Source organism: Salvelinus namaycush, chromosome 37 (genome assembly GCF_016432855.1).
Source record: "Salvelinus namaycush isolate Seneca chromosome 37, SaNama_1.0, whole genome shotgun sequence".
Taxonomy (NCBI): domain Eukaryota; kingdom Metazoa; phylum Chordata; class Actinopteri; order Salmoniformes; family Salmonidae; genus Salvelinus; species Salvelinus namaycush.
Genome location: NC_052343.1, coordinates 31,198,821 through 31,214,184, shown reverse-complemented (window position 1 = coordinate 31,214,184; position 15,364 = coordinate 31,198,821). Strand labels below are relative to the sequence as shown.

At 42.5% G+C, this 15,364-nt stretch overlaps 2 protein-coding genes across 2 annotated transcripts; one reads left to right on the top strand and one right to left on the bottom strand.

The window, feature by feature from the left end:
• Positions 1-284: 284 nt before the first annotated feature.
• siglec15l (sialic acid binding Ig-like lectin 15, like) lies at positions 285-5,514 on the bottom strand. The gene is made up of 9 exons (XM_038977243.1): positions 5,432-5,514; positions 4,663-5,058; positions 4,189-4,542; positions 4,028-4,096; positions 3,436-3,480; positions 3,248-3,346; positions 3,102-3,140; positions 2,848-2,921; positions 285-1,673 (listed from the first exon to the last, which is right to left on the bottom strand). The coding sequence occupies exons 1-8, from the start codon at positions 5,472-5,474 to the stop codon at positions 2,890-2,892; spliced, it is 1,077 nt and encodes a 358-aa protein (XP_038833171.1). The 5' UTR covers positions 5,475-5,514; the 3' UTR covers positions 285-1,673; positions 2,848-2,889.
• Positions 5,515-9,220: 3,706 nt separating this feature from the next.
• On the top strand, positions 9,221-14,437 carry si:dkey-11p23.7 (V-set and Ig domain-containing protein; the record flags this gene model as incomplete). Its single annotated transcript, XM_038976491.1, has 3 exons — positions 9,221-9,629; positions 9,826-10,201; positions 14,425-14,437. Coding segments are annotated over exons 1-3 (798 nt in total), but the record flags the coding sequence as incomplete, so codon positions are not given.
• Between the last annotated feature and the right edge of the window lie 927 nt (positions 14,438-15,364).

Here is a 15,364-nt window from a genome sequence, read left to right as displayed (position 1 = left end):
TTATCCTCAACTTTTGAGTGCATTCTCCACATTTTGGATTAAAGATCACGAAGACAGCAGACAGTAAGCAATATAAAATACAACCCAATCCCAACATTAAAAATAAAAACGTACAAAAAAATGGTATAATTCTGTGCAGAACATCAGTATACATATCTGATCAAAAGCTCTTACCAATTGGGCGATTTTCAGTAATCCTTGTACAGAGCGAGTATAGCCCAAATTCAAGAAACCTTCGCCTGAAGACGATGTCGTCGTGGTGGTGGTAGTAACAACAGTATGAGACATTTTGAAATGTATAAATAAATACAATACAGTGTAAATAGTCTAGACTAGTTTATTGTGGCCCAGGAATCACAGGCGGCTGCTACTACTGTGCTTCGTCTACGTCATTGTTGTTACTAGTTACCACAGCCACAAAGTCATAAACCCCGCCTGTTTCTACAAATCTTCTTAAAATGTGATTTTAAACCGAATCCTAACCTTATGCCTAACCGTAACCTTAAATTAAGACCAAAAAGCACAATTGCAGGTTATTTTACGATACATTTTTACGATAGCCAATTTAGACTTTGCGGCTGTGGTAACCCTACTTCATTGAGGGTGAGATTCAGTTGGGGTGGGGTTTCCAGGAAACAGTAGCAATTTTCAACTTCAACAGCTACAATGTTGCTTTTACTCGATGGGCCAGTTCGTTTTGCATGGCCCCAGGTGAGTGGTGAATTTATTTAAGGACCAATGGAATGGACTAAAATGTGTTAGACACCGGGTAAAGAAAAACAAACTCGCCCATGGACATAAAATGACTGACTGGAAGAGAAAGTGCTATCAAAACACGTATTGTCCGCAAATCACTCCCGCACGATTGGGTCTCATTTCAAGCTACTGGCAGCGTCACCGCGTGTGTTATGGATGTAAATAATGAGGCACTTACAGTCTCCACATAAATAGTGTTCACATGATGGTTGAAGTTGATCTGTAGAAGTTGATTAAGCATGTGGCTATCAATCTGAATATGTTTGAAGTTCATCAAACTTATGCCTACTATTGTTAATGACACGTTAGGCCCTATATCACTGTAGCCTGCACCATAGACCCATACCTATTCGACCTCCGTACTATATCACAGCTGAATTGTATTTGTCCCAGGTTAATTGAAAAAAAAATCCACCCACATTGCACAAGCAAGCAAGAAGCTCACATTACTTTATGGTCAGACCTAATGTAGGTTTTGCGGTTGAATTGGTAACCATGTGGTGTCAACAGGTGTTAAACTATAGGCTCACCATCCTATCCCAAGGGGACTGCACTAATGGGACTACCCCAGGCCATGCTAAAATAGATTCAGTGTAGTGTATTATTTACATCTTCATGCTTTAAACATCATTATGTCGTTCTGCCCCTGAACAAGGCAGTTAACCCACTGTCCCTAGGCACCCACAGACACTTACCAAAAATAACCAACTAAGCACAAATGTTAGGCCCATGTCAATCAAGCTACATAACAAAATGGATAGCGATGAAGTAAGACTGAACCCCATCAGGAAGGAGTTTTTCATATTTCGATGGTTTGCAGCAGTAGGGTTTTGTTTCTGGCTCCCCCCATCCATAAACAGCTGTTACAATGGAGACGAGGGCAGGATGCTCTTCTCTGTCACCACGTCCCGCGACTGCTACAGAGCAGAATGGGAAAGAGTGCTTAGAAAACATTACCACATAAAGGCGCTCGCGCGCGCACAGACACACAGGCACAGACAGACACACTCTGGCTGTGCATACCAGTAGGCCTAGTCTCCATACGAGCAAGTGAAGCCAGATATGGAGACCAAACCACACCCTAAAAGGACATTATCATGGCAAGCCAAACAGTCTTATGCATCAGCTGTACAATCTTAAGAACCTGAATGAATTACTCTCTGCATGTGGTCCAGAGGAACTAGATCCTCCATGACACTTTGAGAACATCAGAAACACTGCAGCCAAAGGAAACCAATACATTTACATGTACAAATGCACCACACGCTTTCTGCTTCATGGTTCTGCAGGGACGTTTAGTTTAGTGATGCACCACACGCTTTCTGCTTCATGGTTCTGCAGGGACGTTTAGTTTAGTGATGCACCACACGCTTTCTGCTTCATGGTTCTGCAGGGACGTTTAGTTTAGTGATGCACCACACGCTTTCTGCTTCATGGTTCTGCAGGGACGTTTAGTTTAGTGATGCACCAAACGCTTTCTGCTTCATGGTTCTGCAGGGACGTTTAGTTTCGTTTAGTGATGCACCACATGGTAAGAACATGGACATGGACCCAAGCGACTTTGCGTCCTTGAAAAATGCTATATAAATACTATGTATTATTATGAATATTATTATTATTATACACCAATATGAGAAAACCCTTCAGTAGTTGGATTACAGAGTTCCTTGCAGAGCCGGTGGTTGACCACACTCAACCACAGGTACACTCAAGTTTTGCCCAGATAGCATCAGCTGGTTCTGTGGAGGTTGAGGCGAATGACTGCACTGGAGTTCCTCTTTGGGTTCATGTGACGTGTGTTTAAAAGGAACGCTTCACTTCTTTGAAAGGAAACCCAGAAGTATAATGATGTAATGGCGCTCCAGAACAATAACAGTTGTTATTGAGTAACATTTTTGACAATTACAATAACAATACAGTTACAATAACACTTCCATAAGAATAACAATATAAAAACGAAATCTACCAAGTTGTCCCAATGTTGTGAACAATGGCAATAAGACTGACTGCCAAACTCTCGTAGATTTTTTTTTGAAGGTGTCTTGGGAAATGTCTGTCAGAATGAGGGAGGTCAGTTTCATTATGACATACCTCTAGAGTTGCATTCTCTCTGTGGTGCCTCGGCAGTTCACCCTAGCATACCCTCACAATAGCATAGTGGACACCTGAAATGACAATGGACAGCATAATCAGAATAATGGAATGACAATGAAGAGTGAAGGGTTGGCATTATATCATGTTATGTCATGTTAAGGACATTGCTGTTTCAGCTTTATTATGCAATCTTAGACTTTCTTGTGTCACCTTCAAGAAAAGCACTATGTCAAGGATAAACAATAATTCACCTTCATCTGGTATGGGGACACGAGAGCTTCTTTGGGGTGCTTAAAAGAAAAGAGGGCAATTTCACAAGCTTATCTGAGCTGGTTCTGGTACTTAGTGGTATACCTATGGAATTCATGGCCCAAAATTGCAATAATTGAATACTTACATTGAGTGGTGGTGTTCAGTTGAATGGTTGCGTATACCAGATTTAGCTCAATGTCGCCATCTTCTGGTGAATCATGTTTATGCAACGACTGTGGGCTTTCTGTTTGTGCAGAGAACGACAGTAATAAACGATGTGACACATTACAGATCTGAACCATCAGCAAATCCTTTACGGTCTTGTCCACTCACCCATTTCTGAGACATTGGCGTAGATAGAGGATTCACTGACCACAGCTTTAGAAACAGAGAAGTAACATGTACAAATGTAAACTGCTGTGACGCACAAAGTTTATGACTGAATGAGAGGACATGAAGAGCTATGCTCAGACTCGATACTGGACCCGATCTATGTTGCCCACTTCTACAGAGGTGTATTTGGGACAGCAGGCAGGGATTGAAGGATACGGGAGAAGAGGGTGTAGAATACACAGACAATGAGTGGGCCGTAGACAAGTAAAGTTGATGGAGTGGTACATAGGGAAGCATATGTGTGGTGATAGGCAGCAGGTAGTCTAGCGGGTTAAGAGTGTTGGGCCAGTTCGAATTCCTGAGCAAACTAGGTAAAACATCTGCCAATGTGCCCTTGAGCAAGGCACTTAACCCTAATTGCTCCTGTAAGTCGCTCTGGATAAAGCGTCCGCTAAATTACAAAAATGTAAAAATGTACTGAATAGCTTACAACTTAAACTGGCTTTCAACTCAAACTCTGAGGAAAAATTATTACTGATCAGAAATACTATTCAAAGACTCAGATTGTCTAGAAAAGAGTAAGACCCCTTACCTATAGTAGGATCTGTGCACAACTCAGATTGCTGCTTAATCTTTTCTGAATTGCAGTATCTCAGGTATCCTTTTGGAAAAGACCAGAGATAGTATATGAATCTGTAAATACACCAAAAATATATCTTAACTAGTATTTATTTTCTTACAGAGATCACCTACCTCTTTTTCTCAGGTTAAATAAAGCCCCGCCAAGGAGCAGCAGCAGAAGCAGGACCCCACACACAGAGAGGGCTACGGTCAGCGCAGTGGGTCCAGGGGGGAACCGTCTCTCTGCCCTCCCCAGGCTGTTCTCTGCCCTGCAGGTGTACACTTCCTGGGTGAAGTAGGGGATTGAACTGGTCCACTGAAATGGGTGGGTTCCTATGATGCTGACACCTGGGTCTATGTTGCCCTTAGAGGAGGAGAACCAGGTGATGGTGGATGGGGGGTTCCCCTCAACTACACACCTGAGGCTCCCGTTGCCTGGTCCGAGGGACGCCTCTACCCAAGACAGGCTGAGAATCTGGGCCTTAGCTAGGGACAAAGCACAAACCTTGCATGAGTATCATTGTGGTAAAGAGTTTCATTTTCCTAGACCACCAGACCCTCAATAAAACATATTTTATTGCTGACAACGTAGTGAGAGACCTTTACCAATGATATTGAGCTGTGTGCCGCTGGCAGTCTGCCACTTCCCATAACCCCAGTAATAGTCCAGCTCCACTCTGCAGAAGTATACTCCATTGTCTGTGACCGCCAGATCTCTGATGAGGAGAGAGAGATCCCTCTGCTTAGGGTCTCCTTTGACTGAGAAGCGTTGGTATGACTCTGGAACTGAGCATTCATTCATTCCACCCGTAGTAACATTTGTCACCTTGCATTGGAAGAAGGGCGTATCATGGAATTGTCTGGTGATCCACTGGACTGTGATGTCTTTGGAGTAGTCTTGTTGCTTGGGGTGGGTGAAGGAGCAGGGTAGGACCACATCTCCTCCTATGGTGCTATTCACTACAGGGGGAACTGTCATGGACCACTGTTGTGAGAAGGTGCCTAGTGGGAGGAATATTAGTTCACAATTAGAGAAATTAGAGAAATCAACCATATTATGGATATTTCATGTTTGTTTTTTCTGATCTCAAGTGTTTTTTTAAACTTGTATTCTAATTGGTTCAACAGGCAATCTATTGCTCCTTGTTGATATTCTGTTGTACTTTATTTAAACACACACGTCACTACCCAAAGGATCAACAAATCATCTCTTATGATACTGTATAAACATATACTCATCAATATTACAACAGTAAAGATGGATAATTCCTTTATTTCCAAATGATTCAAGAATGCTAAAGCTTAAATAGGAATGTTTCACCAAAATGAAAAAGTGGATGTGAATAGAAATAGGTCAAGCTGGAGTTTGGCCTACCTGTAATGACAGAGACGAGAGAGAAGAGTTGAGCCTGCAACATCCTAAAGGTGATCAAATAGATACGTATCCCACTAGCACTGGAGAGAAAGAAAGTCAAGTCACGGAGAGGAATTTCTACAAACACAATGCCTCAAATCAGGAAACAGAGTTGTGAAATGTACAACATGAGAATAGCCCTTTCCCGTTTCGTGCTGACTGTGAAACAAGTATGAGGGCTTGGCTGAGCAGAAGTGCATTAAAAATGGAAGTGTATTATTTCTTTAGGTCTCTTATGTGAATTTAAGATATGTTTCCTGAGCCTCTTTACCTGGTATCTATTATAGAAAGCCTTAAGACTGGAACAATAGGGGACCTCTGTTTAGTCTAGTGAGAATTGAGCAATATACAGTAATATAGTCCTACAGCACCTTCAGACAGTATTCACACCATTTTACTTGTTCCACATTTTGATGTGTTACAGCCTGAATTTAAAATGGATTAAATTGAATACACAATACTCCATGATATCAAAGTGGAAGTATGTTTTTAGACATTTTTACAAATTACACTGAACAACAATATAAAACACAATATATAAAGTGTTGGTCCCATGTTTCATGAGCTGAAATCAAAGATCCCAGAAATGTTCCATACTCACAAATTTGTTAACATCCCGGTTAGTGAACAGAGTGCCCCATGGTGGCGGTGGGGTTATGGTATGGGCAGGCATAAGCTATGGACGAAGAATACAATTGTATTTTATTGATGACAATTTGAATGCACAGAGATACCGTGATGAGATCCTGAGGCCCATTGTGGTGCCATTCATCCTCTGCCATCACCTCATGTTTCAGCATGATAGTGCACGGCCCCATGTTGCAAGGATCTGTACACAATTCCTGGAAGCTGAACATTTCCCAGTTCTTCCATGGCCTGCATTACTCACCTGACATGTCATCCATTGACCATGTTTGGGATGCTCTGGATCGACGTGTACGACAGCATGTTCCAGTTCCCGCCAATATCCAGTAACTTCGCACAGCCGTGGAAGAGGAGTGAGACAACATTCCACAGTCCACAATCAACAACCTGATCAACTCTATGTGAAGGAGATGTGTCATGCTGCATGAGGCAAGTGGTGGTCACACCAGATACTGACTGGTTTTCTGATCCACGCCCCTAGTTTTTATTTAAGGTATCTGTGACCAACAGATGCATACAGTATCTGTATTCCCAGTCATGTGAAATCCATAGATTAGGGCTTAATGAATTTATTTCAATTTACCAATTCCCTTATATGAACTTTAATTCTGTAAAATCTTTGAAATTGCAGCATGTTGCATTTATATTTTTGTTCAGTATTTTTTTTTAAATTAAAAGCTGAAATGTCTTGAGTCAATAAGTGTTCAATCCCTTTGTTATGACAAGACTAAATAAATTCAGGAGTAAAAATGTGATTTCTGAATGACTATCTGATCTCTACCACACATACAATTATCTGGAAGGTCACTCAGTTCAGCAGTGAATTTCAAACATAGATTCAACCACAATGACCAGGGAGGTTTTCCAATGCCTTGCAAAGAAGGGCACCTATTGGTAGATGGGTATAAATAAAAAGCATGGTGAAGTTATTAATGACACTTTGGATGGTGTACCAATACACCCAGTCACTACAAAAGATACAGACATCCTTCCTAACTCAGTCGCCAGAGAGGAAGGAAACCGTTCATGGATTTCACCATGAGGCCAATGGTGATTTTAAAACAGTTACAGTTTTACATCAAATAAAATAAAATTGTATTGGTCACATACACATGTTTAGCAGATGTTATTGTAGGTGTAGTGAAATGCTTGTGTTTCTAGCTCCAATAGTGCAGTAGTATCTAAGAATTCACAACAATACACACAAATTGTTTTGTTTTATTTCACCTTTATTTAACCAGGTAGACCAGTTGAGAACAAGTTCTCATTTACAACTACAAATCTAAAAGTAAAAGAATGGAATTAAGAAATATATAAATATTAAGACGAGCAATGTCAGAGTGGCATAGACTAAAATAGAGCAGAATAGAATACAGTATATACATGTGAAATTAGTAAAGCCGTATGTATACATTAATAAAGTGACTAGTGTTCCATTATTAAAGTGGCCCGTAATTGGGAGTCCCATAGGGCGGCATACAATTGTCCCAGCGTCGTCCAGGTTTGGCCGGTGTAGGCCGTCATTGTAAATAAGAATGTGTTCTTAACGGACTTGCCTAGTTAAATAAATGTAAACAAATAGATAATAATAAAATATGAGAAAACTATTTGATAGGAGAAAACTGAGGATGGATCAACAACATTGTAGTTACTCCTCAATACTAACCTAATTGACAGAGTGAAAAGGAAGCCTGTACACATTATAAATATTTCAAAACATGCATCCTGTTTGCAGTAAGGCACTAAAGTAAAACCGCAAAAAAATGTGGCAAAGAAATTGACTTTGTCCTCTATACAAAGTATTAATTTTGGGGAAAATACAAAACAACACATTACGGAGTACCACTCCTCATATTTTCAATCATGGTGGTGGCTGCATCATGTTATGAGGACAAGGAAGTTTTTATGATAAAACAAAACAAAACGAAGAGAGTTAAACACAGGTAAAATCCTTTCTAAACTCCTTTTTGACACGGTGAGTCAAATTCACCTTTCAGCAGGACAATAACCTAAAACACAAGACAAAATATACACTGGAGTTGCTTACCAAAACGACATTGAATGTTCCTGAGTGGCCTAGTTAAAGTTTTGACTTAAAGAATCTATGGCAAGACTTGAAAATGGCTGTCTAGCAATGATCAACAATCAACTTGACAGAACTTAAAGATTTAAATAAATACATACATGTGCACATATTGTTCAATCCAGGGGTGCAAAGCTCTTAGAAAAACTCAAACCCAGAAAAACTCACAGCTGTAATCGCTGCCAAAGGTGATTCTAACATATATTAACTCAGAGGCTTGAATACTTATCAAATCAAGATATATTAGCGTTTATTTATTTTTATGAATACATTTTTTCCATAATTATTCTTCCACTTTGACATAGAGAGTTTTGTGTCGATCGTTGACCAACAATTAAATTAAATCCAAGTTAATCCCACTTTGTAACACAACAAAATGTGGAAAAAGTCAAGGTTTATGAATACTTTTTGTTTATAGGACAGTGTGTTAGATGAGGGAAATACGCTCTAGAATCTCATATGATCTGTACTGGAATGACTGGCAGCCACGGGACAGTGTCTGAGAAACAGTGAGTCAGGTGAGGTGACAAACATAGAATCCTCCCTGCATACTCTATCCTTAATACAGCAGTCTCAGCATGGACACCCGGTCACTCTGCAGAATGGTGAATCTCCTATTGTGTTTCACGGAAGGTAAGTAAGCTACAGACGGACTCGCGACTACAGCATATGTGGATCAAATATTTGTCAGACAAACTGTGGGGTCACACTATTCAGAGGTATAATTTTGCACTGCTTTTTTCAGAAGCAAATGGAAAACAGAAAGCAAAGTTAGATCAAAGTGAACTTTTTTCTTCAAGTCTGTTAATCCTTCCTCATTTTCAAAGCATGGCGGATTTGGACACCACTTTCAGATTGACATTTTGCTTACAGGAATACGGAACGATTCCAGTTTTCAAAATGTGTTTTTAAACCATAGTTAAAGTTTGATTAAACATACAAAGTTTGTATCACTATGCAATTTAAAGTATCATATATCAGCTCCAGTTCTCCATCTTTCCTGAGCATTAATAGCATATATTATGACACATCCAGCCCTGGGCGCTGCTTCGAACGATGACGGCTGGTCCATGAAGGTTCAGGCGGAGGTACGTGCCATGGAGGGCTACCCGGTGGTGCTGCCTTGCTCCTTCACCCACCCCCACCACACGCAGCACTCCTCCCTGCAGGTGGTGTGGCGGCTGGGCCACGGCCAGGGCTCTACGGTGCTCTACCACTGCTCCTCTCCCACTGGGGCCAAGACCTGCCAGCCAGGCCCCCAGCAGGACCAGCGTTATCGCCTGGAGGGGAACCCCCGAGAGCACGACCTCTCCTTGCGCATCAACAGCGCTGCCCTGCAGGACAACGGACGCTACTACTGCCGTGTGGAGGTCCCCGGACACGCACACGCCAGCTACGAGGATAAGATGGGCACACGGCTTAGAGTGGAGGGTAGGGGGATTCTGTATATGATGAGTACACTGTAGAATGTAGTACTACACAGTTTGTTTTAGACCTTGAAAGCGATCTAATGTCAACTCTGTATGGGTTTGTCTGTTTGTCTAATTGTAGATGGATTTATGCGTATTTCATGGATATGATTGTAATGATTTGGGGTGTCTGTGTTTGCCATGGCTTTCATGGTTAGCTGCCCCACGAATCCTGGGCCTGTCAGTGGAGGGCAGTGAGGAAGCTGGCTACAGGGCTCAGTGTCGTGTCCAGGGCTCTCCCCTACCTGACGTCCAGTGGCTGGGGCCTGACGAGCTCATGGAAGGCTCCGACATCTCTCCCCTCTCCCAGGAGTCCTTCGAGCAACATCACACCACCAGCCAGCTCCGGGATGTCCTCCCTGGGCAGCAGTACACATGTAGTGCCTCCAACCCCCTGGGGAAGGACCAGGCCACCCTGTACATGCTGCCCCCCAGGCAGGTGCAGGTCTCTGGGGAGGCCCCTCCGCTGCTGCTCCTGCTCTCCCTCTCCCTGGGGTTCAAGGTGCTCCTGCTGCTGGGGATGGTAGTCTGGCTGCCGCAGGGAGGAGGCCCAGCATGGCTCAGATGCTGGTTCAAATGATACACTGTTTGCATACGCATACACACTAATCCAAATGTTTTAACTTCTCATTCATTTTTCCATTTGTCTTCAATAAACAATACATTATGGACCTATTTGCATGTAATTAGAACCCACCTCATTCCCTACCAAGGGTTTATATGTAATGAAGAGTGTAAATCATTAGTTTATTGTTTATGAATCTAACTCATTGGTTGAAATGTTGTGATCATCTAACTATTTGTCAAGCCTCAAAATGGGGGCTACACACAAAACCGCTGTACATTTAAAGGTGAGGACGGTATTTTTTATTGTGGTTATGGTGGTTTAAAGAATACAGCACAAGCATAGCTTGTTTTACAAATATGCCACATTTAATGTCATTTAAGGTAATATAACAAGAAGCTGCCATGTGGGGAATAGTACTTTAGGTGTCTTGTTTGAGCAAGTCTTTATCTTGTTCTTGATACCATGTCTTGTTGAGGCGTTTTGACTGATGTCACATCTATGCTAATATGGCTAAAATGAGCTATCTAGCTAACCAATAACTAACAATGTATTTGAGAGACAAGTGCTCATTGTGCAAATGTATTTATTTTTTATAAACATTTGGAGATGAAATATAGTTTACATGTTGTCAATAGTCTAAGCCAACCACGTGTTTCGCCCCATAATTGCGCACGTCTCGGTTTTGCAGCTAAACAACCAACCAGTCTATAGCATTTGCAAAAGGAAAACATTTATCTAGTTAACTCCTCAGTATTTCAATCCATATGTTACACCTTATCAAAGACTTTACACAAGACTACAGTAGATTAAAAAAATATGCTATGTTTCATAGATTTGATACAATCAGGTTTGGACCTGTAATATGAATAACAAGTAAAAACAGTCTTATTTGTCTAGAAGTCCTAGATCAGAGACATCAGAATGACTTTATCCAGATATATGCCTCAACTCCACATATGGAAGAGAAACACCAGACAGTCAGTTTCAATCATTCTGGATTGAGACATACAGTATAGCTGTTTAGAGAATATATCTTATGAAATGCCCTTCACAAAGGGGCTTGAATCTAGTGAGTATAATGTATGAAGGGTCCTACAGAAAGGGCCGTAGTCAAGTATAGAGCTCTACTGAAGGGGGAAGTGTAGTGGCTCTCTGTAGCAGACGGCTGGGAGAGCTTCACAGCAGCTCTGGTCGCTCCAGGTATAGTTTCCCTGGGGGTCCAGTGTCATCATGGCACACTGGCCCTGTATGGTGGTCCCTGGCTCATCCTGGGCCCAGTGGCTGAAGGACACAGCATCCTTGCTCAGCCAGTACCACTGTCCTGTCAGTGAGCTCCGACGGAGGCCTATCCACACCTGACCCTGCGTCTGTCCCTGAATCTGGGTCTCAGACTCCCTCAGTTTATTGGTCACTTGAAGTAGAAACTCTTCTGTGTTCAGGCTGACCAGACTGTAGCCCTGATCTTGGCAGTACTTCAGAGACTCGGGCCAGCCACCCTGCTCGTCCCCAAGTGCCACAACCTCTGGCCTCAGCAAACAGCCCTTAGAATCTGTGCATACAAACGAGCACGCACACACACACACGAGAGAGCAATCAATATATTCCTATAAATAAACTGGCATACGACAGACATGAATGATATGCATAATTCACAGCAATACAACTCTATGAAACCTCTACAACACCATACCTGGATCTGTGCTGATGCTGGCAGCCGGATTCCCAAAAACCATGCCGTTTGTCTCTCCCAAGTAGTAAGCAGCCATTTTGGAGGAACTATGCCAGATGACATGCTTCCTGTATTTTGTCCCAAAGTCAACGAGTGCCCAGGAGTACTCGGTCCCCATCATGGGAGTCCATGTGACATCCAGGGCTGTGTTCCCCTGATGCACCCCCTCTGTCTGGGCTGTGAGGGCCACTAACAGGGCCTGGTTCTTCATGGCATTGAGGGAGTGGAGGAGGTAGCAGGAGGAGAAGCTATGCGTTGGGATGAGGCTGAGTAGTAGGCCTGGCCTGTGGAGAGTCAGGGAGACAAGACTGGAGGTCTTGACCAGGGAGGAGCCACCAGGGAGGAAGGGATAGAAGGGCAGCTCGCGGGAAGACTGCAGTTGGAGGGGCTCTGTGGGGGGTTCGCTGAGTAAACTCACACTTTGGTTGGTCGTCAGCAGAAAGGTAGTTTCATTCAAAGCTCCATTCTCCAAAGAGGGGTGCACGAGGTATTCTGACCCCCATGCTGTGACGGGGTACAGAGGGATGAACAGAAAACTACAGGTGCAGTTAGTTGTGGCAGCGCATGGGTGGCTGTACAGAACCACCACGGGGTGGTCGGCCAACACGTGTGGCTCTGGCAGCAATCTATTGAGCCAGAGTTGAACCAGTTGGAAAGGCTGGAGTGAGACAGTCTCGTTCTCACCTGCTGGCCCTGAGATGGTGACCTCGTTAGTTTCTTTATTGTTTATGATGATGAGCCTAAACAAATGGTTCCCTGGGTCTATTTGAGGCTGAGGATGCTTCATCTCAGGTATAGGGGGGACATGGTACTCTGTACCCAAGCTCTCCACCGGTGGGACTACCGTGGTCTGGATGCTTTCACCTCTTTGGCTGATGGCAAGGACACTGATGTCGTTGTTGCTGGTCACATGGATTGTGTTGTTAGAGAACTTTGACCTCTTGAGTTCTGCCCTTTTCCAACTTGCCTGAATCACAACTTCCTGTGCTGCATTCAGGTTCCTGGTATCTGTGGAACCCAGTTCCTTCATTTTCACAATTACCGTGGTGTCACTGTGTAGTGCTGTGATTACAATTCTGTTGTACGGCTGAGTGGGATGATAAAAGGCGATGTTCTCCGGGAACGCAGTGATGAACTCTTTGCCAAAGCTATTAGGAAAAGAGAGTGCTGTGGACGCTAAAGAGGGTAGAAACTGATAAAACAGCCATTTTCATATGCAAACAAAACAATTCTGCTCCAGGATAAGATTATTTAATCAACAAAAATCCTCAAACATGTCAACAGACTTAAGAGTCTGTGTTCCATATTGTTTAACTAATAAAGGAAATTGGATTTTAGGTGACTATGTGCTGTTGATGACAGAGATGGAGAACGCTCCAATACTACTAGTGTCATACCAGCAGAGGGGGACATACTACAGGCCTGATCAGCCTGTTTTCCTTTCATTCAACACAACAGGCGCATCTCAATAGTGTAAAGTGGCTTCCTCTCCTATTCTCCTTTCCTTCATCTCCAGTAATCTGAAAGGACAGGATGGGTGAAAGCTACAGTATCAGTCAAAAGTTTGGACACACCTACTGTACTCATTCAAGGGTTTATTTTCTACATTGTAGAATAATAGTGAAGACATCAAAACTATGAAAAAACACATATGGAATCATGAAGTAACCAAAAAAGTGTTAAACAAATCGAAATATTCTATATTTGAGATTCTTCAAAGTAGCCACCCTTCGCCTTGATGACAGCTTTGGACACTCTTGACATTCTCTCAACCAGCTTCATGAGGCAGTCACCTGGAATGCATTTCAATTAACAGGTGTGCTTCGTGGAATTTCTTTCCTTTTTAATGCGTTTTAGCCAATCAGTTGTGTTGTGACAAGGTAGGGATGGTATACAGAAGATAGCCCTATTTGGTAAAAGACCAAGTACATATTATGGCAAGAACAGCTCAAATAAGCAAAGAGAAACGACAGTCCATCATTACTTCAAGACATGAAGGTCAGTCAATACTGAAAATTTCAATAACTTTGAAAGTTTCTTCAAGTGCAGTCGCAAAAACCATCAAGCGCTATGATGAAACTGGCTCTCATGAGGACCGCCACAGGAATGGAAGACCCAGAGTTACCTCTGCTGCAGAGGATAAGTTCCAGCCTCAGAAATTTCAGCCCAAATAAATGCTTCACATAGTTCAAGTAACAGACACATCTCAACATCAACTGTTCAGAGGAGACTGCGTGAATCAGGCCTTCATGGTTGAATTGCTGCAAAGAAACCACTACTAAAGGACACCAATAAGAAGAAGATACTTGCTTGGGGCAAGAAACATGAACAATGGACATTAGACTGGTGGAATTCTGACTAAAATAAAATAAAACTTTATTTTGTCATATGCGCCGAATACAACAGGAACCGTGAAATACTTACTTACAAGCCCTTAACCAACAATGCAGTTCAAGAAAGAGTTAAGAAAACATTTACCAAATAAACTAAAGTAAAAAATAATAAAAAGTAACAAAAGAAATAACGAGGCTATATACAGGGGGTACCGGTACCAAGGGGAGTGTCAATGTAAATAGTCCTGGTGGCCATTTGAATAATTGTTCAGCAGTCTTATGGCTTGAGGGGTAGAAGCTGTTAAGGAGCCTTTTGGTCCTAGACTTGGAGCTCCAGTACCGCTTGCCGTGCGGTAGCCGAGAGAACAGTCTATGACTTGGGTAACTGGAGTCTGACATTTTTTGGAGGCTTTCCTCTGACACCGCCTAGTATATAGGTCCTGGATGAAAGGAAGCTTGGCCCCAGTGATGTACTGGGCCGTACGCAATACCCTTTGTAGCGCCTTACGGTCAGATGCCGAGCAGTTGCCATACCAGGCAGTGATGCAACTGGTCAGGATGCTCTCAGTTGTGCAGCTGTAGAACGTTTTGACGATCCGGGGACCCATGGCAAATATTTTCAGTCCCCTGAGGGGGAAAAGGTGTTGTCGTGCCCTCTTCACAACTGTCTTGGTGTGCTTGGACCATGAGCATGGCTCGTTAAGCACTTGCTGAGCACTTGTTGGCTGCTTTTGGAAAAGCATTCCAAGTGAAGCTGGTTGAGAGAATGCCAAGAAGTCATCAAGGCAAAGGGTTGCTACTCTGAAGAATCTCAAATATATTTTATAACACTTTTTTGGTTACTACATGATTCCATGTGCTATTTAATAGTTTTGATGTCTTCGCTATTATTCTACAATGTAGAAAATTGTAAAAATAAAGAAAAACCCTTGAATGAGTAGGTGTGTCCAAACTTTGGACTGGTACTGTATATTGACAGGATAGGTGAAAGCTATATGGTGAATGAATTTGCTTCCACCCTGTTCAGTCAGTTTTTCAAAGGAGACGAGGAGATTAATTTATTGAGA